We start from the raw sequence: 26981 nt of genomic DNA, 5'->3' as shown, positions 1-26981 counted from the left end.
GATTTAGACTAACAAGTCCAACAACTAAGTCATTTAACTTTAATTCAATTCAATGGCTTAAAATGTGATTTTAATTGAATGGAAATCGACTGAAAATTTAAAAAAAATAATATTAACATGATAATATTAACATGAGCTACGAAAGCAATCAATGTAAAGTGTAATATTATAATAAAACAAAATAACTACGAAATTAAACGAAAGTCGAATAGAAATGGAATCACAATTGAAATTAAATTTGAAATTTGCTTATTGAAATTGAGATAAAAACTTCAAAAATTGTTCATTTATAAAATCAATTTAAAGTAACTTGAATTGAAGTATATCAGTGGAGTAACTCATTTAATTGAGATAAGAATTGAATTCAATTTCAATCAAATCCGAATTCATTGTCTGTCAGCCTTGAACCTTTCTATGGCTACTTAGGCAGCCCATCTTCTCCAAGCACGGGCTCTGACAAATGGTTCTTCACAACGCAACGTTTAGCTACCTACGCCCACGCAATGTGAAACTAGTTTTTCATTTGCTCATGAATAGTTTACATAACTGTTTAGAGGCATATTTTTGGTCGTCGCTGGGCGAACCTGTTTGCCTGTTTGCTGCAGCTGAATGAAAAGCAAGGCAAGCAGATGATGCCGATGCTAGAAGAACTAGGGAAAATTCTTTTGGATATCTGTAAATATGTTAGCCACTTACATTCACATGTTTGGTCAGGCCAATATCAAGTTGTGCTTATCGATCATCGACTGAGTTGATTGCTAATAGAGGCGATTGGATTCGGTTTTCAGTGAGCTCAAAGTTCGATTTGGTCGGTATGTCAAATGTTGTCATTACGTTTCCCAGATTTGTAAGACTTGCTTACAGAGCGTTAACGGTTTTATTTTTATGTTCGTTGCGTTTTGTTGACTTACGGCTGTCACTGATTTTCGAGTGGTAAATTGCGCCCTGCAGACAAATTGGCGTTGCTTGCGGCAGCCGGCTGAATGATGGCAATCCACAGCCGGCGGTACGAATCGTCGGTTTCATTGATTAATTGAACAATGGCTGGATTGAATGGGAATCGAAAGAGCATAGCGCCAAATTGAATGTGAACGCAATGATTGGGAACCTGATGACACAGCAGGCGGTGCTGCAAAACTCCAAAGCTAGAGGCCCAACATCAAATTGGAAATTGTGGTTAATTGAAAATCGAAATTGAAACAGAAGTAGGGCGCACTTCTACAGGCATTTGTCACAGTTGGAAAGTCTTGAAAAGTGAGTTTAAAGTTGAAAGAGTAACTGAAGAGGTTAAGTCTTTAAATGCGAACTAGGTCAAAGAATATAAAAGTAAACTGCATTGAAGATTGCCGGGAAATCGAATTGAAAATTAATTGAAATCATATTAGTTCCAAATGTAAGCTGAAATGTGAAACAGGCGTTGACCAGCACGTTGAGTAAATTGAATTGAGTTCAAATTGTTTTAAAACTTGCAACTGAAATTGAATAAAAATAGAATGGAACAGAATAGAACAATTCAATTTAGTCAAAGAAATCATAAGAATTTAGTTGAATAATATGTTGAACTTAATTGAAATTAAATTAAAATTAATATTAAATTGAAATCGAAAGTCAAGTCTAGGTCAAAAATGCAAACTAATTGCGTGAGCAACAACAATTTTAAAAGTACTCGGATCACAAAGAAATTGAAACGAAGTGGTTCAACCAAATCGAAGGCATTTGTCAACAACAAACAACTCGCTTCAGCTGGGCACTTAATTAACGCTGAAACTTGAACTTGAAGTCGAAGCTGACGCTGAAAATGGAGATAGAGATGGAAATGGAAATGGAAATGGAGCTGGAAGTGCCACCAAGAGCGGCACCTGCCAGCCAGATAAGCGTAGATAACTCGCAGCAGTTGCTGCTCACTGTAGAAAGTCGGTTGAAATAAAATACATAAAATGAAAGAGAGAGAAAAAAAAATAACTACAGAAGATTTTTACGATCTGCGATCTGAGAGCGCGTCATGAGCCGCTGACTGCCTAGCTGTGGAGCCAAGTGAGCCGGTGTGCCTTCTTTATCCGACAGATGCATCTGATTAATGAATCTCTCAATGCTGCCACACACACACACACACTCGCACACAGTGCGTAGCAATGTAATTAAGATCAAGCAACAACAAGCAGTTGAAAGAAAAAGTTGGTAAAAAAAAGTCCAAATTTCACTTTTGCTTAAATAAGTGTGATACCCTGTAACTAATTAAACAACGGATAAACTACATGTGAGCAGACGCTTGGCCAGAGATTGAGAGCAGCCAAGCAGTGATAAGGGATATAGAAAAGGTAGCTCAAGAGCAACGTGACTCATTCAACTTGATATAACTCTTCCTATTTGATCATAAGAAAAGCCTATCGATATGCTCATATCTTTATATTCACTATCGATAAGTAACGATTATTGAAAATTATGTTCTGCCAATGAGATATTATCGATGCATAAGTCAAACCCTTGAATTTGATAGACAAAATCTCATTTACCCCCTAGATATACGATTCAATTCGAGGGTACTTTTATCGTTTGCCAATCTCTTACACACACAGACAATTAGCTTTGGGCCTTGTAACACTCGCTGGGTTCTAGCCACTAATTGGTTACTAGCCAGCTAGAAGGTCTGTCGAGTTTGTGACTTTAACTTGACAAATTTTGCAGGTAGAGAGAACTTTTTTTGTTTCTTGTATAGGTCTTTGGCTTTTGTTGGCGTACCGAAAGCGTGTCAGGGCCATGCACAGAGCTAGCCCTGGCCAAACTTCTATGGACCTTGCCGGGGTCTGGGAAATAAAAACAATAAGACAAAAGCCTTTGATTTGAGTGCCCAACGCACTCTTCGAAGAACCTTTGAAATCTTAATTCGCCATCGATTTAATCTCAACTATCTTGAACTATTTCTCATCTCGTTAGTGCTAAACGTGGCCGCGGGCAAGGCGCCAATGCAGATATCCACAGAGGGCGCCGGTGCACCACAGAAGGCCATCGATGGCTCCACCTCCGCCTTCTTCACGCCGGAGACCTGTTCGCTAACCAAACCTGAACGCTCGCCCTGGTGGTATGTCAATCTGCTGGAGCCTTATATGGTGCAGCTGGTGCGTCTGGACTTTGGCAAATCCTGTTGCGGTAAGTTGTCTGCCGAAAAAAAAAATTGATTTTACAGATATAACATTAAGACTGAAGCAGTTAACGAGAGCTTAAGCTTGTGCTAGGGACAAATAGAACTTTAGAACTAAGCAAAAGCTTTCCTGTCAGAGATTACTATTGAAGTAGCTATAGAGTAAGCAATAATGATTATATTAGTTGTTGACAGACGGTGCTCGTAGCTGTTGGGTACTCATAAAAGGAAGCTAAGACGTTAGATGAGTCTTGGCTTTGCCAAGCTGGAAGCACAATTTTTCTCGAAAGGAGCATGCTCAAGACCTGAAGTGGTCTATAAATCAATAGGAGTCGGGAGTAGAGTTGGAGTTGAAGAAATTTCAACAGAGTAGAGCAAATATAGTCAGACAGTTGAGTTGACTATAAAAAGAAGAAAGAGTACATATATTTCATAGATTCATCAGATAATATAGGAGTAAGTCCCAGTCTGACGTCCACTGTTTGCAGAAGTAAAATGAGTTCCTTGGCGAAGAACTATTATGTCCATTGCCACGATTAGCTCAATTGGAGTATTCTAATTTGAGTTCAAGACGAAATTGAATCCACTTCAAGTGGAGCACAGTCAACCAGATTGAATGCTCACTTAGCTGTCCGATTTCAGTTGGTGGCGAAGGCGCAGGCGAAGGCGCTGGCGCTGGCGAATGCGGCACGAAGTCGCCTGACGGGTTCGCAGGTTCCACAAAGGGTAGCCCCCAAAAACCCACGGCTAAGGCAAACAACTGTCAGAGCTAGTTGAGACAGAGACAGAGACAGAGAGCGAGAGGGAGAGGGAGAGGGGTGGACAGAGTGGCAGGGAGAAAGGGTAGACAAACAAGTCAGGCAAATGCTTTCACTTGGCTGCAACAAGTTGTGGCAGCCACCGAGAAGACGACGGAGAAGAAGAAGCAGAAGAAGACGAAAAAATGTGTTATGTGATTTTGCAGTGGCTCAGTGGTGCAGCTGCCTGGCAGGGCCTGGCTGTGACGTCGATGGGGGATGTGGGGAGGGGAGGGGAGACAAACGCAAGCCGAATATTTATGATTACTTTCACTGCGCACTGAACTTGGCTGACCCGCCACATGCTGCATGCCGCATGCTGCATGCCACACACTTGCCCATCTGATTGTGTCTTCTGCTCTGCTCTCATTGCCACAGGCAACAAACCCGCTACGATTGTGGTGCGCGTGGGCAACAATCGTCCCGACCTGGGCACGAATCCCATATGCAATCGTTTCACCGGCCTCCTCGAGGCCGGCCAGCCGCTCTTCCTGCCCTGCAATCCGCCCATGCCGGGCGCCTTTGTCAGCGTGCATCTGGAGAACAACACACCGAATCCGCTGTCCATATGCGAGGCGTTCGTCTACACGGATCAGGCGCTGCCCATCGAGCGCTGTCCCACGTTCCGGGACCAGCCGCCCGGCGCTCTGGCCTCGTACAATGGCAAATGCTACATCTTCTACAATCGCCAGCCGCTGAATTTCCTCGATGCGCTGTCCTTCTGTCGCTCGCGCGGCGGCACCCTGATCAGCGAGAGCAACCCGGCCCTGCAGGGCTTCATCAGCTGGGAGCTGTGGCGTCGCCATCGCAGCGACGTCAGCTCCCAGTACTGGATGGGCGCTGTGCGCGATGGCAGCGACCGCAGCAGCTGGAAGTGGGTCAACGGCGATGAGCTGACCGTCTCCTTCTGGAATCATCCCGGCGGCGACGAGGACTGCGCCCGCTTCGATGGCTCCAAGGGCTGGCTCTGGAGCGACACCAATTGCAATACTCTGCTCAATTTCATCTGCCAGCATCAGCCCAAGACCTGCGGCCGACCCGAGCAGCCGCCCAACTCGACCATGATCGCACTCAACGGCTACGAAGTGGGCGCCCAGATCAAATACAGCTGCGATCCGAACCACTTGCTGGTGGGACCGGCGACGCGCACCTGCCTCGAAACGGGATTCTACAACGAGTTTCCGCCCGTCTGCAAATGTAAGTAGAGCCACATTGCTCCTATAGCTATACTCTATACTCTAACACCGTCCACTTGCAGACATTGAATGCGGTCTGCCCGCCAGCATTGCCCACGGCTCGTATGCACTGCTCAATGGAACCGTCGGATACCTCAGCCTGGTTAAATATGCCTGCGACGAGGGCTACGAGATGATTGGACGCGCGCTGCTCACCTGCGACTTTGACGAGCGCTGGAACGGACCGCCGCCACGCTGCGAGAGTAAGGCTCCTCTCTACCTCTACCTCTACCTCTACCTCTACCTCTGCCTCTACCTCTACCTCTACCTCTACCTCTGCCTCTACCTCTACCTCTACCTCTACCTCTACCTCTACCTCTACCTCTACCTCTACCTCTACCTCTACCTCTACCTCTACCTCTACCTCTACCTCTACCTCTACCTCTACCTCTACCTCTACCTCTAGCTCTATCTCTACCACTACTCCCACTCACTCACTCATTCTCTCTCTCTCACTTTATCTCTCTCTCAGTTGTCGAGTGTGATACGCTGCCGGGCAACTACTACAACACGATCATTAGCGCCCCGAACGGCACCTACTACGGCTCCAAGGCGGAGATCAGCTGTCCGCCTGGCTACCGCATGGAGGGACCGCGTGTGCTCACCTGCTTGGCCACTGGCCAGTGGAGCAGCGCCTTGCCGCGTTGCATCAAACTGGAGCCCTCTACGCTGGCCACGCCACCGTCACCGCCCTCGACGGCTGCGACGTCCTCGCTGCCTCCGTTCAGGCCCAAGATCACGGCCAGCACGAGTCGCACGCCCGCCTACCGTCCGCCCATTAGCACAAGCACCAGCAGCAGCAGTGCCACGCCCAGCACAGTCGCCAGCTATCCACACAGCACGCCACAGGTGGAGATCAATGGCGAAGGTGAGTAACGGCAGAGAGCAAGAGAAAGAGGCGGTGTCATCTCTGTATTTCCTCCCATCGCAGTCGACTCCGAAGAGGACATTGTCAATGTGCCGGTGCCCGGTACTGTGCGCGAAGAGTTTCCGCCCCGCCGCACCGTTCGACCCGTGCTCATACCCAAGAAGCCCAGCAGCACGCCACCCACCAGCTACAGCACCAGCAGCTCCAGCTCGAGCAGCAGCAGCAGCACTACACAGCATGCGCCTGGACCCGTGTCCACTTACGCTCCGACTCCGGCCCGTACTCGACCCACGCTGGAGACGACCACGCGGAATACCCAGCAGATCATACTCAACTCGCATCCGCAGGACAATGAGATTGCGGACAGCGTCAACATTCGACAGAATCAATCGCCCAATGTCAACATTCCGTTTGCCGTCGACAATCCCGATCGCAAGGAGACCAAAGAGGCCAAGCTCAATCTTGGAGCGATTGTGGCTCTGGGCGCCTTTGGTGGCTTCGTTTTCCTGGCTGCTGTCATCACGACGATCGTCATCCTGGTCAGAAGGTGAGTGCCCAAACAGTCCATTGAAACTTGATAAAAATTCGAATTCGAGCAGAAAAATCAGTCACAAGTCTATGAAATCATCCAAAATTGAAGGCGAAATTGAATAGATAACCAGGTTGAAAGCGGAAAGCAGAAATTGAAGAGCAGAAACTAAAATATGAATTCTCATTTTGCAGCTCGAATTTCACAATTGAAATGGAAATTGAAAGCAGATATTGAATAGAGATATTGAAAGCAGGAATTGAAAGCTGAAATGAAAATTGAGAGAAAAAATATTGAATGCGGCAATTGAGAGTAAAAATTCAAGTATTCACTTTTCAGTTAAAGAGACTTCAAATAAAATTGAAATATAAATTGAATGAAAAGCTGAACATTAAATAAAATTCATTTAAATTTTATATTGATATTAAAGTATTGAACAGACATTGAAGAAATCTTGAATGAAATGAGAACAAGTTATATGAATATGAAAAGCTTAACTAATCCTAGCTTAGTGCATATTATTTGATAGGTCTTACATAAGCCATGGAGAGACTAATAGGCTGCGCTTTGCTGATATTTTAAAGTATTTCTATTTATATTTTTAAGTTCCCTTTAAAGAAAATAAAATAAGAAACACACAAAAATTTACACCAAACTATATACTCCATTTCCAACTGTATACCCTGTAATTGTAACTGCTTCCACTCCAGTGTTGTTTTCTCACAAACTCAAAATGCGATTTGTTGTTGTTGTCGTTGATGTTGATGTTGTTGTCTTCTCCACCTACTATAACTGGCCTTGCTCCCCCTCTCTCACTCTCACTCATTCTGGCTGTTTGTCCCTTTTTCTTTCTCTCTTTATCATTCTATCTATCTCATCCAGCTTTTAAGCTCTCCCTCGCTCCTGCACTCTCTCTCTCTCTCTCTCTCTCTCTCTCTCTCTCTCTCATTTGTATATCTCCCATATTTGTACATATTCGGAGAGTAGAGCAGAGTTCCCTCTTACACTCTTGCGCTAGCTCTCACTCTCTCTCTCTCTCTCCTTCTGTCTCTCTCTCTCTTTCTGCCTCTCAGTCCAACGCACACTTGCACCACTCACACACACACATCACTCACACTCACTCACTCACTCACTCACACACACAGACACATACATCGATACGCTTTCTCTTTCTTTTGTTGTACAACTCTCTTTTTTCGTTTTCGTTTTCGTTCTCTTCTGTCTCTTCGGCAAATATCATTCGTCAGCACCCCGAACAGCAAACGGCGCCACCTCGCCAAACATTTTACCAATTACAATCAACACAACCACCATCACCACCAGCGGCACCATCAGCTCCACCCGCATCATCAGCAGCAGTCGAGATCCCATCCGCACCACAAACGTCAGCAGCAGCAGTTGCAGTCGCAGTCGCAGTCGCACCACCGTGCTGCACCACCCAATCGGTTGCCCAGCTATGCGACAGCCACAGCCACCAGCGCCACCAGCTATGCCTCGACAGCGCAGCTGACGCGCGGCAGCAGCAAGGGTGGTGCAGGTGGTGCGGGTGGCGGCCTGCTCGGCGGCTACCACATGCGACTCTTTGGCGATGGCTATGGCAGCATTAGCTCCAGCACGCGCTGCGAGGCGCCACCATCGCTGTGGTACAGCGTCCTCGCGCTGCCCTTCGAGGACCAGAAGCTGGCGAGGCGGGAGCTGAGCACCTATGGGCGTGGCTATAGGGCGCGAGCGGGCCTCTTTAGCAGCAGTCACATGTGAATGGACGAGCGAGCGAGCGAGCGAGAGAAAGAGAAAGATAGAAACAACCTAAGAACAATGAGCGAGAGGAAATTAGCTCAAACCAAAGAAGTGAAATGATGATAAATAGAAATGAAACGAAACGATGTGAAACGAAACGAAACGATGTGAAATGAAGCAACCAAAACCGAAGACTACCTGCGAACGTAATGTGAACGTGTGCCAAAGACGAACTACAATCAATCAAAGCAATTCAATCAAAGCAATTCAATCAATCAAATCAGTCAATCGAAACGAAAGAGTGTGCCTTCAATCAAACCGCAACACGGCCATATTAACACACAAATGTAAGCAGCCAACAACAAGAACAACAACAACAATACACATACTCTCCACACAATATACAAAACACGCTCAGTCAACAGGCTCAATCAATCAATCAGTCAATCAATCAACAATAGCAAACACATTTGGAGCATCGGAAATGAGTGCTGTGAGGGCTGCCCGCCATTTGCTGTTATCAGTCAATCATTAATCAATCAATCGATCAATCAATCAATCAATGAATCACTCAGTCAATCAAACTCAAGCTGTTGTCGGGCCACACCCACACATATATACACACACACACACACACACACACTCATACACAATCATACACTCGCCTGCACTTTCTCTCTGTCTTTCTCTATATTTCTCTTCGTCTGCCTATCTCTCTCATTCATACACTGCACGCACTTTCCGTCGATCTCTTTCATCTCATTTGCATTGCTCACTTTGTTGTATGTTATTTGTATCTAATCTCCTGCACACTCTATTTCCCTCTCTCTCTCAATATCTCACTCACTATCTCTCTCTCTCTCTCTCTCTTTCTCTGTCTTTGTGTGTTCTGTCTTTCCTTGTCTGTTTTGTGTAACTAACACCCTTTAGTTGTGTTCCTCGTAGCGTCCTCTCGCACTTGTCGCTCTAACTTTGAACGTTAACTAATCAAAATATTTCTTCTATTTCTCTCGTTTTTTTTTGTCTCTCTCTCACTCTCGGTATCTTAGAAACCGCACCACACAGCATTATCGCCATCGTGCCTCACCCGACTGCAACACGGTCGCCAGCTTCGATAGCTCCACCTCCGGCTCCCGCAATGGCCTCAATAGGTTTGTTACTCACTCAAAACCACTCGAAATGCTCACAGCTATAGCGTCTCTCTACCTCTCTAGATATTACCGCCAGGCGTGGGAAAACCTGCACGAATCCGCCTCAAAGAACAGCTCACACAATGCGCTGCGCCGCAAGGAGACGCTCGATCCGCCCAGCATGACGCGCTCTCGCGACAATTTGCGTGACAATATGCAACGCTCCCGGGAGAATCTGGATAGGTGAGTGCTCTTCTACTATTGCCATCAATGGATAAACTGTCAAGTCAGTTTATGCTCAGTGTTTCGGAAGTGAGCTGTATAGAAGTACTTGTTAAAGTGCATGTTAAAGTTAAATTGAGGACATCTCTATAAATGCAAAGAAGTAGATGTCAAAGTAGTTGCCAAAGTACACGTTAAATTCAAATTCAAGTATGTAGTTCCACTAGATCTATCTACTACTACTTTAACTGTCTGTCAAATTGCCTTTCAAAGTGCATGTCATAGAGAATAACAAGCTGAATGACAAACTACCTCTTACTGCAGACTAAATTTCAATTCCAGAACTATCTAAATACACATTAAATTCGAAATATAATGCTGGATATGCAACTTCATGTTAACGTATATGTTAAAGTACATTCCAAGCTTTCAGTTAAGAAATAAATATTACTATCTAAAATAAACATTAACAGACTGACAAATCACTAATCTCTGTGTTAAACTGTATGGCAAACTGCATGTTAAGCTCTCGAGTACGATTCACGCTGATTCACAAAATAAAACTAAAATTAACTTTCCATTGACAGATGCGGCCGGGACAACTACGGCATGCGCGACAACTCGGAGATGGTCGTCTCGGATGTGTGCCTGAAGGGCGAGAAGAAGCGCCATCATCACCATCATCACAAGAGCAGCTCACGCAACGGCGACTATCGCGATAGGGATCAGTCCGCCGGGCGGCGCGAGCACCACAGGCACAGCGGCGGGGGCGGTGCCGGCGGTGGTGGCGGACACTATTGACCAACCATGATCATCACCATCAGCGTGGAGGAGCAATAGAAACGATAGCAACTATCGAAAGCTATCGTAGCAATCGCAACAATCGAAGCGAACGGAGCCTGAACAAATTTCTATTATTATAATTTTTTTTTTTTGCTTGCAATTTTTTGTCGGATTTCGAATTGAGCTTTCGATTGTAGTTCAAAACTTTCTGTTTATAGCAAGAAACAAAACAAAAACAACAAAAAATACAAAAAAAGGAAAAAAAAAGAGAAAGCGGAAGAAAAGCAGAAGTGGGAGATACATATTAGAGCCTAAGGAATTCTTGAAACTTTTGCAAAAGTCAATAGCTACTATATACATATATACATATTTATATCTTTATATATATATATATGTGTACTCGAAGATCCCTATATATAAACATAACTAGTTTTCGATTGAGTCCCCCTCTCGTTTTTAGTTAAAATTTTTTATGAATTAGTTGATAAAAAAGAAACAGAAGAAGCGAAGGTACATGAAGGCGAGGCGAGGCGTGGCGCGGTTTTTTATATAACTTAGTATTTAGTTGAAGAGCAGAGTAAGAAGATGCACCGTAAATAATATACCGAATTCAACCGATCCTTAGACCACAGCAGAAATTATGTGCAACTTGGTTTAGCCTAAAGCGCGAAAGCAATTAGGCCAAATCGACTTGCGCATAGTCGCAACTTCTTACTTAGTTACGTAGCATACCCTAGAGAACCCCAACCATTGCTCACAAATCACAAGATGAATAAATAATATTGTAGTACGCGTGCCATTGAAGGCAAGAAAAGCAAACGACAAAAAATATTCCACTAAAATATATTCGAAATCAATTTACATTTATCTCTGCACTTAGTTCCATTTTACACGCACACACATACATTTTCTTTATATAGTTTACTTTTTTCATATGTGTAATTAACGTGTTTTGTTTTGAGTGCGTAATTTTTTTTTTTTTTGGATTAGGCGAAAGATTTGTGTTTTTTTTTATATATGTATGTATATTGAATGCAAAAAGCCGCTGAGTATGCAATATTATTTGTATTTCGTGCATTATTTCCAATGTAAATAATAATAATTTATTTCATAAATAAAACAATGATCATTTTAACTAAATAGTCTGCTTGTTTGATTTTTGATTTTGTATTTTGAATTGAGCGCCAGTAGCCATTTAACAGCAAGCAAACGAATACAAATTTGAATTACGCGCCTTGGTTACTAGCACGCCACCTATTGTCCAAGAACGTAAAAAGGCGCTGTGCGCTCCAACTAGACTAAGCGCACTCATGCCTGCGCACTATCGATAAATAAAGTTGTCCGATAGGTGACGCCGTAACGTTTGCAACCCTGTTAGCACGCCATGTTTGTGCGACAGCTGCTGTCAAATTGACGTTCGCTTGATTCGCCTCTCTTTCGCTCTTTCTTCTACGAGCGTTCGCCACACAAGATGGTACGTCAACGAAAATTTATCCACGTTCAAAGCCAAAATAAAATCGTCAATTTCTTTAAGCATCCGGGGATATTTTTAAATGAAAACCAAACATATATTTGGTGCAAAATTCGCTCCAAGTGTTTCTACTGAAATTGATAAATTGGCACAACTAATAATAAAGTGCTGCAAAATACTAATTCAACTCTTTGTTTACAGACGAAAGGTACCTCGAGTTTTGGTAAACGCCACAATAAGACGCACACCCTGTGCCGTCGTTGTGGCCGATCCTCCTATCACATTCAGAAGTCCACTTGCGCCCAATGTGGTTACCCCGCAGCCAAGTTGCGTTCATGTAAGTTCACCCACATCCCAACTTCCCCCCTCTCCTATATGGCCAATACTAATTATGTGTCAATCTTATTAGACAACTGGTCCGTGAAGGCTAAGAGGAGGAAGACAACTGGCACTGGCCGCATGAGCTATCTGAAGGTTGTTCGTCGTCGTTTCCGCAACGGATTCCGCGAAGGCACCCAGGCTAAGCCCAAGAAGGCGCAGTCCGGCAAATAGGCGCAAAGCTAACTGGGCTAGCCGCAAACGCTCTAATTAACTACAACAAATTAGCATCAGCAGCAGCAGTACAGTAAAATGCCCAATCATCGGTTGGAGTCAATAAATTTTAATTTTTTTCTTTAAGTGAAAAGATGTGCTTATTTTTTTCTGTGGAATTGTGTAAGAAAAATTGAAATGTATCAGGCTCAAAAGGCGCCGCAACAACAAGTGAAAACAGCTAAAAATTATATAAATGTGCTAATTGAATTTGACTAGTTTTTTTTATTTATATTGATTTATTTTTTTGTTGTGCTCCTTTTTTTTTATTGTGAGCTGCAATTGAGCACCGTGGCTGGCTTTACGCTGGCCGTGCTTCGTTGTTGCGGCACCCTTTTTTGCCATGCTACGCAACCTTCTCTGGCTTACAGCTGCACTGGATTAGCAGAGTCAGAGCTTAAGGGCATGCAAGTTGTGACACGTTCAATAGGAAAACATTTTTGGCTACCTTCCACAACTGTTGCTATGCCTGGAATAATCCAATTGGAAGCATAAGCACATCGCGGCGAATTCTGTTTAATTGTATGTGTGAGCATGTTGTAAAAAGCAATGATGTTGCTGGCTCGCTCGCACTGCCTTGGCGCTTGGAAGCATTTACTGTAATTCAATTGGTGCCTTTGCATTCTGATTCGTTGACAATACCCAGTTGGACAATCGACACTGGATTTAGTGGTTCCCTGGTACTTACTTTGTAATACAGTTTGTCTAGTTAAACAAATCGAACATACTGCTTGTTGTGATATTGTTATCTATTTAGGGAGCTGTATGCCAATTGTATGTATGAAGCAGATAAACGAGAATGGAGGCTTTCTTGTAGTACTATACATATTTCATTTAATACTATACATACATATATGAGTGTTATGCATTTCTATTCTGTCTCAGTGCCTGTTGATGTTCACATTTCGATATAGGTAACTATAATGTATAGCTCATGTTTATATCGTCATTCAAATTTGATTTTAGACGTGTTTCGTATAGTCTAGTTTTCTAGTAAACCTAGGAGGCTAGATCTTTGAGGTATTCTTTGGCCAGGTCCAGTTTTTGTGTTTTTTAGGCATATTCAATATATGTATGCTCTTCGTCAATCTGTTTACTTGTAGTATACACAGTTTGTTAGAGTGGGTCTTGGCAGCAATACGAAACATTTGGCTGAATTAATCTAGTATCAGCTTGTTTGCTCAATTCGGAAATGTGACTTTTAACCTCAAGCTGAATTGCTAGAGCTTATTTGATTTTTTTTTCTTGTCTTTAGATGTAAGTTCAATATTAATTATTATTATTTTCAGTCCAGAAAACTTTTGTATTGGATGATGGGGTGTAATGGCGAATATAATATGAGCCTGTGGACAATTGATGCTAATATTCATTCGCTTGAAGCACCGATCTGATATTTTAAACTGATTCGACAAACGATTATGCTTTTGATCTGAGATATTATCGGCATAGCTATAAATAGTAGGTACGCTGTACAAGGAATGGGGTTGATATTTTAATGTATGCATTCATAACATCTCAGGTACCTTCTTTGCTTGAGCAATTAACCAAAATAATGACTGCTTGCAAGCAGTGCAATTTCATATACGCATGTACGTAAATACCAGGCCACACTTTATGAATTGCGCCCGACAGTAGACTCCACTAAAAACAACAACTCTGATATTGTCAAAAGTACAGTATATGTACGTGCTGCACGATTTTATTAGAGTAGGAGAAACAAAATAGTAAAAATTAAAGTACAAATAAAATAAAGCGCTTTCGACCTGGCTTACAATTAGGTATATCGTATATATATATAGAGACTTTATAGCAAAGCAGGATGATGGTAAAACAATAAAAAAAAAAGCAGCGATCGGTTAATTTATGACTATGAAAAAAAAAGAACAAGCTATTGCTATCTCTCTCTTTTCGTAATGACTAAAAGTACAATTTACAACGTATAAAGCGTTTCACTATCACTAAGGGTAGGGTGTTCGGGCAGTGGGTATATGCGCACAGGAATGGGCGGTAGGGTGTACGGGCGTCGGCTTAGGCGAATTAAATACATTGCGACTAAATGCTAAGACAAATTTACAAAATACAAACACACGCCGACGGCATTTGGCTAATCGGCATGCGGATGCGGATGCGAATGCGAATGCGGATCTGTTGACGGATGCTCCTGCAATTGTGGGCTATCCGTGAGCTGGGAGGCAGTGCTGGACGTCGTCGCCGGCGTCTTGGGCTTGATCGCCGGGCTGCTGGCTGGGCGCTTGATGAGCAGCTTCTTGAGGTTCTGGAAGGGCGCATCGAAGAGCACCGTTAGCGCTACGGAGGCCAGAAAGATCGAGATAAATTCGTTGGTATCGAGCTGAAAGAGTGGAAAAAGAGGAGGAGATTAGTGATTTATTCCCGAATAAATAGATCAAGCATCTACTCACAATAATCGAGATAAAGTTGTAATAGTGATGTATGTGACGTCTTCGTCCGACATTGAAGAAGAAGACGGGGAATTGGGTGAGGTAAATGGCGTAGGACAGCTTCGTGGACACCTGAAAGCCGCGCCAGCTGAACAATCTGGTTAGCTTATCTGTATTACGAGAGACAGGGTATTGTTTAGTCGAGCAATGTGGAGGGGCTGCATGCCAATTCACTCACTCTTGTAGCCATTGTGTGAGACGAACACGATCCAGGAGAAGAACAGGCACCAGGCAATCGGAGCAAAGGCTGCATAGATCGCCGCATGGGTCGAGTTATAGACGTAGCTAATATGCCCCATCGGGGCGGGTCCCAACAGGGAGGCGAGCACACAGACGGTCGCTGCCAGCCAGCCCAGGCGCAGCTGCAGGCGACTCAGCTGGACGCCTTGGTACTTGCGCAGCGCGTAGCCCAGCAGGATGCCCATGATGTAGACCGTCGAGCGGTGCGGGGGGAAGGAGTACATGTAGTCCGCGGTACGGAACAGACGCTGAATGCTGACGGAGACAAACAGAGAGAGATAGAGAGAGAGAGAGGTCAATATATAGTATAGGAAGGGAAATCATCAGCAATATGTATAGGGTTAACCGTTACTCACTTGGTGCCAAAGTATATATAGTTGGAGAGCTGATTCACAATGGTCGTATAGTAGCGGGCCGCCGTGCCTATCGTGCAGAGGAACAGCAGGGCGAGCAGGCCGCGACGTGGCCAGCGCCAGAGCAGGAAGATGAAGAGCGGCGCCACGGCAAACAGTTCCGTATCGATGCCCAGATGGTGGGTGTGGGTGAGGCACATTTCGCTGAAGCCGAAGTAGTTGTGGATGAAGAGCAGGTTGCGCCACCAATGCTGCTTGCAAATGTCCGCATGATGCCCCACCACCAGGTTCCACTGCGGTCCGGAGCCCCACAGGGGCAGGACATAGGTGCAGAAGAGTATCAATGCAGCCAGAGGCGGCACGATGCTGGAGAGATAAGAGAATTGCAAAATATGAAAACGATTCCAAGTAGTCGACTAGCAAATACCCTGCCATGATGAGTAAAGTATGAAGTCCTCCCCACTTACCGCATCAGGCGACTGATGTACTCGTTCTTCAAGCGTATCGGCTGGTGCTTCATCAGTCGTCCGAACAGCGAATAGGACGTCAACATGCCGCTGAAGAGTAGGAACGGGTCCGTGTAGAGGGAGGCGGCGCGTCCGATGACCGTCCAGGGCTGGCCCAGGCTCTCCGACATGGCCGTGCGATTGTTGTACGGATTGAAGAACATGGCCATCGACTTGTGCGAGAAGATGAGCATCATGGCGTTCAGGAATCGTATGCCATGCACGGCCTCGATGTCGCCTGGCGAACTGTTCGTGCTGAACAGCCAGCGCAGATTCTTGTCCAGCGAGAAGGCCGTACACCACTCATCTACACGGATATACAGTGGCAGCATATATAGTATCGATGTAAATAGAATCTGATGGCCTGCTGCACTTACTCTGCTTCGCCTGCGTCTTGGTGCTGCGATCGTACACCGTGGAGAGAACGGCCACGCAGAGCACCAGCACAAAGAAGCGCACCGCCCAGGTGGTGTTGCGGTCCCAGGGCTGGGGATCGCGCACCTGGCACATCTTCGGCTCGACGCGCACTTGGAACGTGATGCCCGTGGCGGTCGTCTGGTTGCGCAAATACTCGGCCACACTGTACTCGACGTCCCGATGCGTGCAGCCCGATGGCACGCAGATGCCCCAATTGACCAATGAATAGCGAGGCACACGATGTCCAGGCTGGGAGAATGGGAAAGAGAATGAAAGAGACGGATAATGAGTGGGTCTAGTCACATCCTGTTCACAGTATCACAGTTAATCTCGTTTTGAAATCGAAATATTTGCCAATAGGAAGGCAAGACACAGAGAGAGAGAGAGAGAGAGAGAGAGAGAGAGAGAGAGAGAGACATGTATGTATATAGAATATACATATGTGATATATGTGCGCATCATTAAGTTTACTGGCCAAGAATTTTTGGATTCCGATGCTAAATTTACAAGAATTTCTTACAACGCAGATCAAAACCGTCATCAAATCAGGCTTAATAAGAAATAGAAACCGCTTTATGAGGTTCACTGAACCTAAGCCGTTTGGCTGGTCGCTGATTAACATATTATGACAATCAGCGTTTTCTCTCTACGCTTTTTCTATTTAGCTTTTTTGAGTGGCGACATCAAATCGAATATTTAGCTTTGCTTTGCTCGTACTTTTCGCCAAGTTCAATGTCGAACTTGCCGCAAAGTTGTTGCCATCTCGCTTACGCCAACGACGCGGCGAAATCGTTTGAATGAAAGCGCAACTAACTATCTATCCTGAGATAATTTCTATATACTATGTGTATGCATACATATACATATGTATATGTATGTACATACATATAAATGGTGCCGCACCTAAGTAGACATACCATACAAATAAACATGTATAAGCATACATACATATGTATATGTATTGTATGTGTGTGTGTGTGTGTTTGTAACTGAGTATAGTCGCCATTATTGGCTTTAATCCAATTGCAATCGCAGTCACGTGCTAGCCGCGCAACTTCGAATGCATCAATTGGCCAACGAACTTGAGCGATGCACATAAAAGGCATACAAAATATGTATATGTATGTAAGTAGTTATAAGTACTAATAAAAACCTAGGTTAAGCCCAGATAAGCCGAGAATCTGTAAATGACTGTCATGCCAATATTAAATTGAAATGAGCGAGCGCGACACTAATCTGTCGCTTTCACTCGGTCAACTGCTACCCGTCATTTGCATATGTCCCATATATGGCGCCCGCGTGCCTTACTTACGTCATTGAATTCGCTGCGGAAGGGCCCGTGCGATTGCAGTAGCTCGAAGAATGCCTGCAGACGCTTCGATTTGTGTGGCAGCACTGGCTGTGCATACGCCAAACAGTATTGGCCGCGCAGCGGTGAATTCGCCGCGCTGCCATCGGTGCCGTCATCGAATGTTTGCTGTATGCCCATGCATTGATCGAAGTCGCCCAGCTGGTTGATGTTGCCATTGAGAATGCCCGAGTTCAATTTGCCGCTAGCGTCGTGCACTGCAAGAAAGAGCTTATTAGTTGAGACTGCCCCATCATCACAGGCAACAATAACAACAGCAACAACAAAGCTGCGACCTTGACTGTGATTTCAATGAGAGCGCGCGAGCGCATCGCGTTCTGATTGGAGATGGACAGCAACATACACGAGCCGATAGCACGCACGCAAGCAAAATTAAATAATTTGTATATTAATGTAATTAAATATATAGATGTTAATATGGAATCAATATTAAGACATATGTATATAGAATTTGCCAGTTATTTTTTTTTTGTAGTATTTGTCTATTTCTACAACTTAACGATCATTCGTGCATTTCACGTGTCACGCGCTCGGCTCTAGTTCTATGCAGCCAGCTGGTCGCAGTTTGGGGCCAAGTTCGCACAGTCTTTGTTGTTATGTTGCAGTCGTTGTTGTTGTTGCGGCTGCTGCTACTGCAATTTGCTGCAGTTGGCTTAAATTCAGCTGTTGCGTTTGACATTGGGGCTGCTGTCGCTGCTTGATTCGCGCAAATGTGGGTAAAGTTCGACGCTTGACCTTCACTTTAGCCGCACGACACACACACACACATATGCACACACATGTGTGTGTGTTTATATATATGTTTACAATTTCAGAACTTGATTATTTGATTCATTTGACTTTGCACTCTTTCAATTCATGTCGTCGCGTCTGCGATTCTCGCCAGCCTCTTAGCCCGGTTGGCAATGACTCGAATTCTGAGCCGAGCTGCCACAAAGCGCACACATACACACGCACACACATATACATATATTCACAGTGCACTCGGATACTTACTTTTCAAGGCCCACAGATCAAAATTGTTTAACGCCTGCATATATCGTCGCATGTGGGCGCGACAAAGGGGCGAGGCATTCGGATTACGGGCGGCATCGAAAGGCTGCGAAAAGGCCAAGAAGCGTTTGCCAATGTTGTACAAATAAACTGTAAAATAAATAAAAGCATAAAATTTAAAATGAATTCCAAGCTAATTCGAATTTGCAGTCATGTTTGAGGTGCCGCCCTCTAGCGGCGGGCACTGCGATTGGCTGACATTTGCAGCATTTAAGGAGCTGCCAACTTTATCACAGCGCGCCAAAGGAGCTCAAATTTGAAATAAAGAAATAAATTAATGGCAATTTGCTATTGAAAAAGCATTTATTACTATTTTTATGATTCTCTTATATGCATTACGCTTAGTTCATTGATAAATTTATTGATTGATCGTTGGCAGCCTTTTTGGCTAAAGCGACGCGTGCCCGCAAACAGGAAGCGAACTGATGTCAACCGCAGTTGGCAACGCGACGCCGAGACGCTGCAGGCCAACAGCTGTTGACTGCATAGAAATTGTTGCTAATGAGGCGCCACGCAATTTGGCTGCCATTAAACTTATTCTTCTTCTGCTTCGGCTGCTGCCTTCATTAATGTTTTGGGTTTTTTATTATTATTATTATTTATTATCTATGGCATGCGTGCGTGCCAACGCTAAACGGAGACCCCAGCCCAATTTCGATTCAAATTCGAATTTGAATTCGAATTCGAATTTCAGTACGCAATCGCTGAGCTTTGTTCTTATTAGCATTATCATTATCATTGTTGAACTGTCGTCTGTCGATGTTGCTGCTGCTTGCTGCTGCTGCTTCTTCTTCTTCTTCTTATTCAGCTCATTTATGCTCTAAGCTTAAAATCTTCAGCGTGCTACTCATTTGCCATTCCATGCGAGTCGCTTCGACAAATCTGTCAGCTATATTGCCCGCCTGCATCCGTCTTGGGGCTGTCGAAGTCGCCAGGCGTGGCAACCAAACGAGGGTCTGGGGAGATGGCAGGCTGCCGATGTCGTTGTTGCTCAACTGGGCAGTTCCCAAACAGTGAAAATGCGTCAGACACGCGACGACAAGCGAAGACTGCGGAATCTCATTAAGCCCCTGTCGTCATATTCTATATGCATATGCGATAATCCGCAATGAAATCTAAAATAGCAGCTGTGAGCCAGACAGACGAATGGACGGACACACGACCACTAGGCGGGTGTAAGCGACTGCAGTATGCCCGGATCCATGGTGTGATGAAAATGGTGATCGATAGTTATTTAGCTATCGATAATTTGATCGAAATATTATAGTTTTTATCTAGAATTAAATGGGCTATTATAGAGTCAGCATAGTTGAATTTTATTTATTTACTTTTTTTTTTAAGTTATGATGATATAGATCGATATTTAAGCGTATATGAATCGAAATATTATTTCTGTTTTCATTTAATTTTCTAAGTAATTCAAAGCCCTAGATCTCTGAATTATGCAAACAGTGTAGGCATTTGTATATTCATTCCCGACTATTTATATGTATGTACATCTATATAGACTTTTAGACAAGGAAGAATTGAGTATTCTATGGCCAATCGGTACTCGTAAATCTTTAGTTTGGGCAGACCGAACAATGTGCCTTGCATGACAAATGCGATCGCTGCTATCGTAACAAGATTTTAAACCCGCTTTTTCTGCCTCTTCGTCATCCTCATCTGTTGTCTAGTCAGTTGAAAATTCAGACGAAGCAAATGTACTTAAAGAAATGCTAATTAACTGAGCACAGCGCAGCTTGCGTAATACAGCATCGATGGATCACTATCAGTTTCATAATTGTAGCATTATAATGGCATATTTACTTTAGGTCTATATCGATCGATATTCAGAATATGAAACGTAGCATAAACAGCAATCGCCCTCTCTCTATGTTATTGTCTTTATTCCTCTCTCTCTCTCTCTCTCTCAATCTCTGCCTCCGGCTCTCCCATATGTTTATCATCTCTTGATTCTTACATTATTTGATTTATGATACAAGAATTGCAAATTCTTTTTAGCAACGGATCATGACAACGCATTTTTTTGTTTTTTGTTTATCGATCTGTGGATTTATCAAATGAATGAATTTTTTTTTTTTTTTTTTTTTTTTTGTCTTTTCTTCTGTTTTTGTTATGTTGCCTGCCAATTAGCATTACTCCAAAACAGCATATTTACTAAAGAAATTTGCAGTTAAGCTGATATACCCTATAGAAAAAAGTATTTATATGTAATTTATTCATGTTTATTGAGAAATTAAAAGAGCTATTCAGTCGAAAAGTTGTAAATTTTGCAAGCCAAAATCCTAAATACCATATGGTAGACTCGTACCAGGGTGTGCTCTATCTTTGGCAATACTCAATTAGTTATAGCAACTGTTACGATCGCCATTCACTATGAATGGGCATTCTGAGTACTCTATTTGCAATATCTAAACGCTGATTGATATGGTTAATAAACGTTGCAGTTGATGAGCTCCTGAGTGTTGAGCAACCATTCTGCCGGATCATCATTGCCATCATCATCATGAATAAAATGGTAATTGTCATCGTAAACAATAATCAAAGAGTCGGAGACGAAGTACTCTTGAGGCTTTATGACCCGATGCCTGAGCAACTAGTTTTCAGCTCAAAAGCCCAAAGTCACGATGGCAGTTGCGAGGCTGAGCGTGTGGCTAGCTGCATGTAATGTTTGTCCAGTGTTGTTTAATGCCAAACAGACCAAACCATGTTTGCCAACAATTAGTTGGCCATTTACGTGACTCACAGCGTTTGGTCAACAGTTGAGCATTGAGATTCGCATGTAACATGAGTTTGGTCTTTCAATCTAGTGTTGATTAACGCCAAAAGAGTGGGTAGTGTTTATTTATAAATGAATATTCGTGTTTACATATGGATTGAAGTGAAACTTAGAGACTTAGATATGTAAAGATCTATACAGAGAGCGAGAGAGAGGGAGGGAGTGAGGGAGAGAGAGAGAGGGAGAGAGAGAGAGAAAGAGAGAGGGAGTGAGAGATCAAGAGAAAGAGAGAGAGATAGAGGAAGAGAGAGAGAAAGTGAGAGAGATAGAGACAGAGAAATACTGACAAACAAACCGAGAGAGAGAGAGAGAGAGAGAGAGAGAAAAAGAGCGAGAGAAATATGATCGGCTATGTCTAAAAAGACAGAAAGGCTTTGTCTACTTCTCTTATATACAAATTTATAGAGAAAGAAAGAGAGAGAGAGAGAGAGGCAGTGAGAGAGGGACAGAGAAAGAGAGCTGTGATTATTTGACAATTGGTTCATTGTTTATTTACGAATTTCTTAGATCACTTATTTGCAATTCGAGAGTTGAGCTAAATATTTAATGCGGGGATCTACATATGCACATATAGACAGATAAATATATAGAATAAACTAAATCCATGTCGGGTCCGATGCACAATGCTTCTTTCCACTGCGCTTATTTGACTTAAGACTTAACAGCGAGGCCGAACCTTTTAGCAAGAATTCGTAGGCAACAATTGAGGCTGAGTGAGACGAAGCTGGAGAGACCCAGCCAATTGGAGATGTTAAGTGAGTGGAGAGCCGTGACGCATCGAGCCGGAAGTTGAGGCCAAACAAGTGGCTCGGCCTACGTACAAGCGTACCTACGTAGTACGTACATCAGCATTTTTATCACACTTGTGCCCTTTATCATAAACGCTATATCATCTTATTGACAATTTTCGTATATTATGTGGTCTACCCAAGAAGTTATAAAAAAGAGATAATTTTGTTTATTGTAGCTTCTAGTTTAAGACTCGTTAAATTCAAGAGCTCTGAAAATTGGTATGCAAATTATCAAGTACTCTACAAGCAGGAAAATAAATACATGCCATATCTGTATGTATAGACATCTTGATATATTTATTATGAAGAAAAGAATAAACAATAAGACTTGGAGAGCTGAGTTTATGGAAAATTCTGACGTTACTTCTGTATATAAATAAATGTGTACAAAGTTAGGGTGTTTATAACTTGCGCCTAACTATTTATAACTCATAAACTAGGAAAGTTTGAGCATTGAAATTTGGTATGCCTATACTTAGAAACCCTAGTTGAAAATAAAAACAATTCACATACTTATAGCATAATCATATAGAAATTTATAAAACATATCCAAATCCAAGTGTAAACTGACATAGCTAGAGCTCTGAAATCTGATAAATAGCCTCTCTAAAACCTTCCTAGTATGAATATCAGTATAAGTAATCCATACGAATATCATCTACATAGCTTAACCTCATATGGTATATGAACTGGTGAAATAAGTGCAAGAATTTACGACCTAAAAAACGAAATAGCAGAGTTCTCAAGAAATAAACTTGATGATGGTTGCATTTGGCTAACTTCGATTCGCGTAACTCCGATTCATGTGACGACGATGAGCTCTCTGGAATTGGGCTGTGGGTGGCTCTTGTTCAAGGGTTCGATTTGATCACGTACAGTTGACCCTGGAGGTCTTTGTGACCATTAAACTGGCTTGATGGCGGACGTGTTAGGTCTCAGCTGTGACAAAGACTCAAACCACGAATGGTCAGGCCAAGAGCTGTTGTATTTCCGACTGTCTCTATCTCTCTTGGATATATGTATGTACATCCATATATATGTAATCGAGCAATTGATTTTATTTGACGCACGCGCAACTTTTATGCAACATTTGTGTTGTGCAAAAATACGCAAAGGGACAGCTGAACTCCGTTGATGGCTTTGTCCATTCGAAGTTTTCGCCTCTCGCTCTTTTCCCCTCTCTCTCTCTATCTCTCTCTCTACATTAACAGCTACAAATGACAATTGTAATTGAAATCGAATCGCCAACTTCGCCCGCGGCTTGTTGCGTGAAGTGCGACGTGGGTGGCGTGAGAAAGTCCCGAGTGGAAACAACTTTTAGTCATATGAAATATGTTTCTCTTATTTGCAAATGCTGTGCGTAAAGTTACCCTGGGATCTGTCAGAAGTGAAATGTAGCCGAAGTCAGCCTTAGTCATGAGCTCCTTAAATATAACCCTATGTGTATGCACAGACATATTCCCATTTCCCATTCAAGTCTTACACACAATTTGCATAGAATGTTCACTTGTTCTATAAAAAAATTTTGTTAAATAAAAAAAAAATACCGAAAAAAACCCATATACCAAATTCTAACATTACTTTTTCCTGAGTTACTTGGGATTGTCAGAAATTTAACGTTTGCGTTGCTGTCGAAATTTAATGAAACATTGCTCTATTAGAAATGGAATGGAATTTCAGTTTTTACTAAAAAAAAAAAAAAATTAAAGACTTTATCTAAAATATATTTTAACATAAAAATATATTTTAAAAAAAAATATATATATATTTTTTTAATTTAATATAGTTTTATTGCAGCTTTTGTCGTTAACTCTATAGCGCATTTATGAAAAAATATATTAGTTTCTATATAAATAAATATAAATATCTACCAGTTCCTGAGAATCTACCTCAAAATAACATAAATTTGTCAGGCTTACAGCACACTGCTCCCCCCCCCCCCCCCCCCTCTCCCCATCTCTCTCTCTCTTCTAGTTCAGCTTGCTTCACTTACCGCGCTCCTCCTCCTCCGCCTGATCCTGCTCCTCCACACGCCTGTCACTCAACTGCCGCAGCGTGTAGTTGCTGATGGCGTGATGATGGAGCTCACTGAGATTGCCCGCGGCCAGCGCATCGTGCAGCACGTCCAGCACCGTTGTGGCTGTGGCGCTGTTGCTGGCCGCTGTTGTTGTTGTTGCCGCATTGGCATCGTCCGCAAACAGCTTGAGGCTATAGTTGACCTTATCCTCGAAAATGGAGGCAATGTGCGTCTCAACGGGATCACCATCGCCGGCCACGGCTAGTAGATTCTCGCCCAAATTGCAATTATCCTTCAGATTGCACGTGGGATGTGTGACGGCGGCGGCAGCGCCACCTAGCGCCCAGCAGCCGCAACGCGTGCCCAGGCAGCTGCACAGCAGCGCCAGTAGCGCCAGCATTTGGCAACGCATCCCAGCAGGAAACGAGGCACCGAATCTAGCGCTGCAAATGTGTTCCTTGCGCATGCAATCAGCCAATCAGCTGCACATAACACAAACCGCAAATAATATCAATGTAAAAAAATAACAAAAAAAAAAAACAAAAACTGAATCGAACACACGCGGCGAGAACACAAACGGAAAATCTCAATAGAATTTGCCACACAAAACTCAATTTGTATTTTCTTTAGCCGAATTCTTGGTCGATTCGAAATTGATATATTCAATATTTTGGTTCGGTTCGTTTCGAAGCGGCGCGCTAGTTGTGATTGCTGCTGTTTGCCAGCGAAATAATTCAGCGACCGCCAAGACCTAACATTCAACGTCAACTGATTGTCCAAGTGCCGCGAAGCGTACGAAGACCGCTCAGCCAAGCGCTTACGGCGGCTCAACAGGTGGCTATGTGTGTGTGTGTGTGTGTGTGTGTGTGTGTGTCTCTCTCTCTCTCGCACTCTCTGTCTGTTTGTCTCTGTCGGTGTGTTTTTCGCGCTGGTCTTTTTTAGCCGCCAACCGAAAAAAACATTTCAAAACCAAATGCAAACCGAATTTGAGCGACTGCACATCTCGTCAAGAATCGTCGTCGTCGTCGTCGTCGTCGTCGTCGATTGCATTGTGCTGCGTGACGCGAATGCGAAACTCGTGCTTTTTGTTTATATATTAGTCAAAGCTTCCCCAACTAACCAACTAGCCAAGTACCCGACTGGCCAGCTCCAGCCCAATCAACATCAACCACCTGCCCCCATCCCTTGCTCAAAGCAATTTTTACATGGATTTCGCTTCATTCTCACAGATCGAGCAATGATAGTCTCGCAGCAATCTATACTTTACATATATACACATATAGATACATATGTGTGTGTGTATATGCAACACAATAATGGGAGTTTTGCCTCTCATCCTATATAGAATAGATACGGGAGCATCTTGAGCATACTCTGATCATTTATTTATTATGCAATTCTCATTACGATTCATTTATTCGATTTCAATTTCATAGCTCACGTAATTGCTGCTGTAACCACACAATACTAAGGCTTCTGACACACTGCTAAATAGACTCGATGAGCGTGATCGAGTCTTGGACCAACAGATCTCGCAGAAATCTGTGGAATTCTCAATCGCCTTAAACATTTCGAATTTTCAGATTGTCCCTTATATATATTAACCCACATTTAAGAGTTATCCACATCTACCCATGCACATTATAAAAGATCTAAGATATTCGTACTCATAAAAGCATATTTGGATCTAGCATTTGACAGTTAGATGTAATGTACTCAAGTCTCAACTGTTAAAGCTGATATAACCTGAATATCAGGTATAAAGCATAATACTCTGAAATTCTTCAAAGTGCAAAGTTTTGTCCAGAACAACCAAACCATTTTTGCAACAAAAATTTTGAATCAAACTTCATTATTGGCGATCGCGTAATGGAGCTCTACTTATGTAATTAGACCAATGTGTGACTATTGCAGGCACAGCGACAGCTGAAACTCACGCCAGCTAACCATATTTAGGCCAACTAGAAGCGAGCTGCCAGCTGGAGATTGGAGAATTAGTTCAGTTGAGCTGAGCAAGTTGTCAGGCATTAGGTCTCCCCAAGCGTTGATAAGCGATTTGGCAATTGGCTAAAATGCTCGGCTCGGCTTGGCTCGGCTGGGCTCGGCTCGGTTCGACTCGGCTCGGCTTGGCTTGAATCGCTCAACTAGCAAAATGCCTACAAATAATTATAGCCAAGATATTGGCCAACAGAAACTAGTTTTGTTTTTCTTCTTGCGGCGCCTACGTAGAAGTAGAAACAAAATCCAACTTCCAATCGAGAAGAGTTATAGGAAGGACTTAAGCAGCCACTTGAATACCCTAACCAATGTTGCTTGGCTTATATAGCATGGAGAGTTATATGGCTAGAAAGTTCTTGATACTAGGGTATTCACAATTGAGTTAAATATGTATTTATATACAGTAGTGTATACATAAATATATCTATATTTATTACCAACAAACTTACACATGTTACATACAAACTTCCTTAAACGATATACCCAATAGCTGG

At 43.2% G+C, this 26981-nt stretch overlaps 3 protein-coding genes across 5 annotated transcripts in view; 2 read left to right on the top strand and 1 right to left on the bottom strand.

Annotated features, from left to right (window-relative positions):
• Nucleotides 1-11580, top strand: part of LOC108655778 (uncharacterized) — a 30968-nt gene extending 19388 nt beyond the window's left edge. Inside the window, exons 4-12 of one of the 3 annotated variants that reach the window (XM_018107576.3) lie at nucleotides 2935-3147; nucleotides 4315-5133; nucleotides 5195-5374; nucleotides 5644-6039; nucleotides 6103-6586; nucleotides 7816-8322; nucleotides 9355-9456; nucleotides 9520-9678; nucleotides 10245-11580. In XM_018107576.3, coding sequence (XP_017963065.1) covers nucleotides 2935-3147; nucleotides 4315-5133; nucleotides 5195-5374; nucleotides 5644-6039; nucleotides 6103-6586; nucleotides 7816-8322; nucleotides 9355-9456; nucleotides 9520-9678; nucleotides 10245-10458 — 3074 coding nt within the window. In that variant the 3' untranslated portion in view covers nucleotides 10459-11580. Of the gene's footprint in view, nucleotides 1-2934; nucleotides 3148-4314; nucleotides 5134-5194; nucleotides 5375-5643; nucleotides 6040-6102; nucleotides 6587-7815; nucleotides 8653-9354; nucleotides 9457-9519; nucleotides 9679-10244 lie in introns of those variants that run through there. The other 2 variants (XR_016197356.1, XM_018107575.3) reach the window with 2 other exon arrangements.
• Nucleotides 11581-11771: 191 nt separating this feature from the next.
• On the top strand, nucleotides 11772-12532 carry RpL37a (ribosomal protein L37a). The gene is made up of 3 exons (XM_018107642.3): nucleotides 11772-11914; nucleotides 12113-12248; nucleotides 12321-12532. Exons 1-3 carry the CDS (start codon nucleotides 11912-11914, stop codon nucleotides 12461-12463), a joined length of 282 nt encoding a protein of 93 aa, XP_017963131.1. The 5' UTR covers nucleotides 11772-11911; the 3' UTR covers nucleotides 12464-12532.
• A 1630-nt stretch (nucleotides 12533-14162) lies between these two features.
• On the bottom strand, nucleotides 14163-25241 carry drd (drop dead). The gene is made up of 9 exons (XM_018107588.3): nucleotides 24466-25241; nucleotides 18843-18989; nucleotides 17790-18043; nucleotides 16438-16726; nucleotides 16022-16367; nucleotides 15558-15920; nucleotides 15140-15456; nucleotides 14923-15071; nucleotides 14163-14852 (listed from the first exon to the last, which is right to left on the bottom strand). Exons 1-9 carry the CDS (start codon nucleotides 24953-24955, stop codon nucleotides 14607-14609), a joined length of 2601 nt encoding a protein of 866 aa, XP_017963077.1. The 5' UTR covers nucleotides 24956-25241; the 3' UTR covers nucleotides 14163-14606.
• Nucleotides 25242-26981: the final 1740 nt, after the last annotated feature.

Source organism: Drosophila navojoa, chromosome X (assembly GCF_054131105.1).
Source record: "Drosophila navojoa isolate 15081-1374.11 chromosome X, UAZ_NAV_1.0, whole genome shotgun sequence".
Lineage (NCBI taxonomy): Eukaryota > Metazoa > Arthropoda > Insecta > Diptera > Drosophilidae > Drosophila > Drosophila navojoa.
Note: the sequence above shows the minus strand (reverse complement) of the source record. Positions and strands in the feature narration are given on the sequence as shown.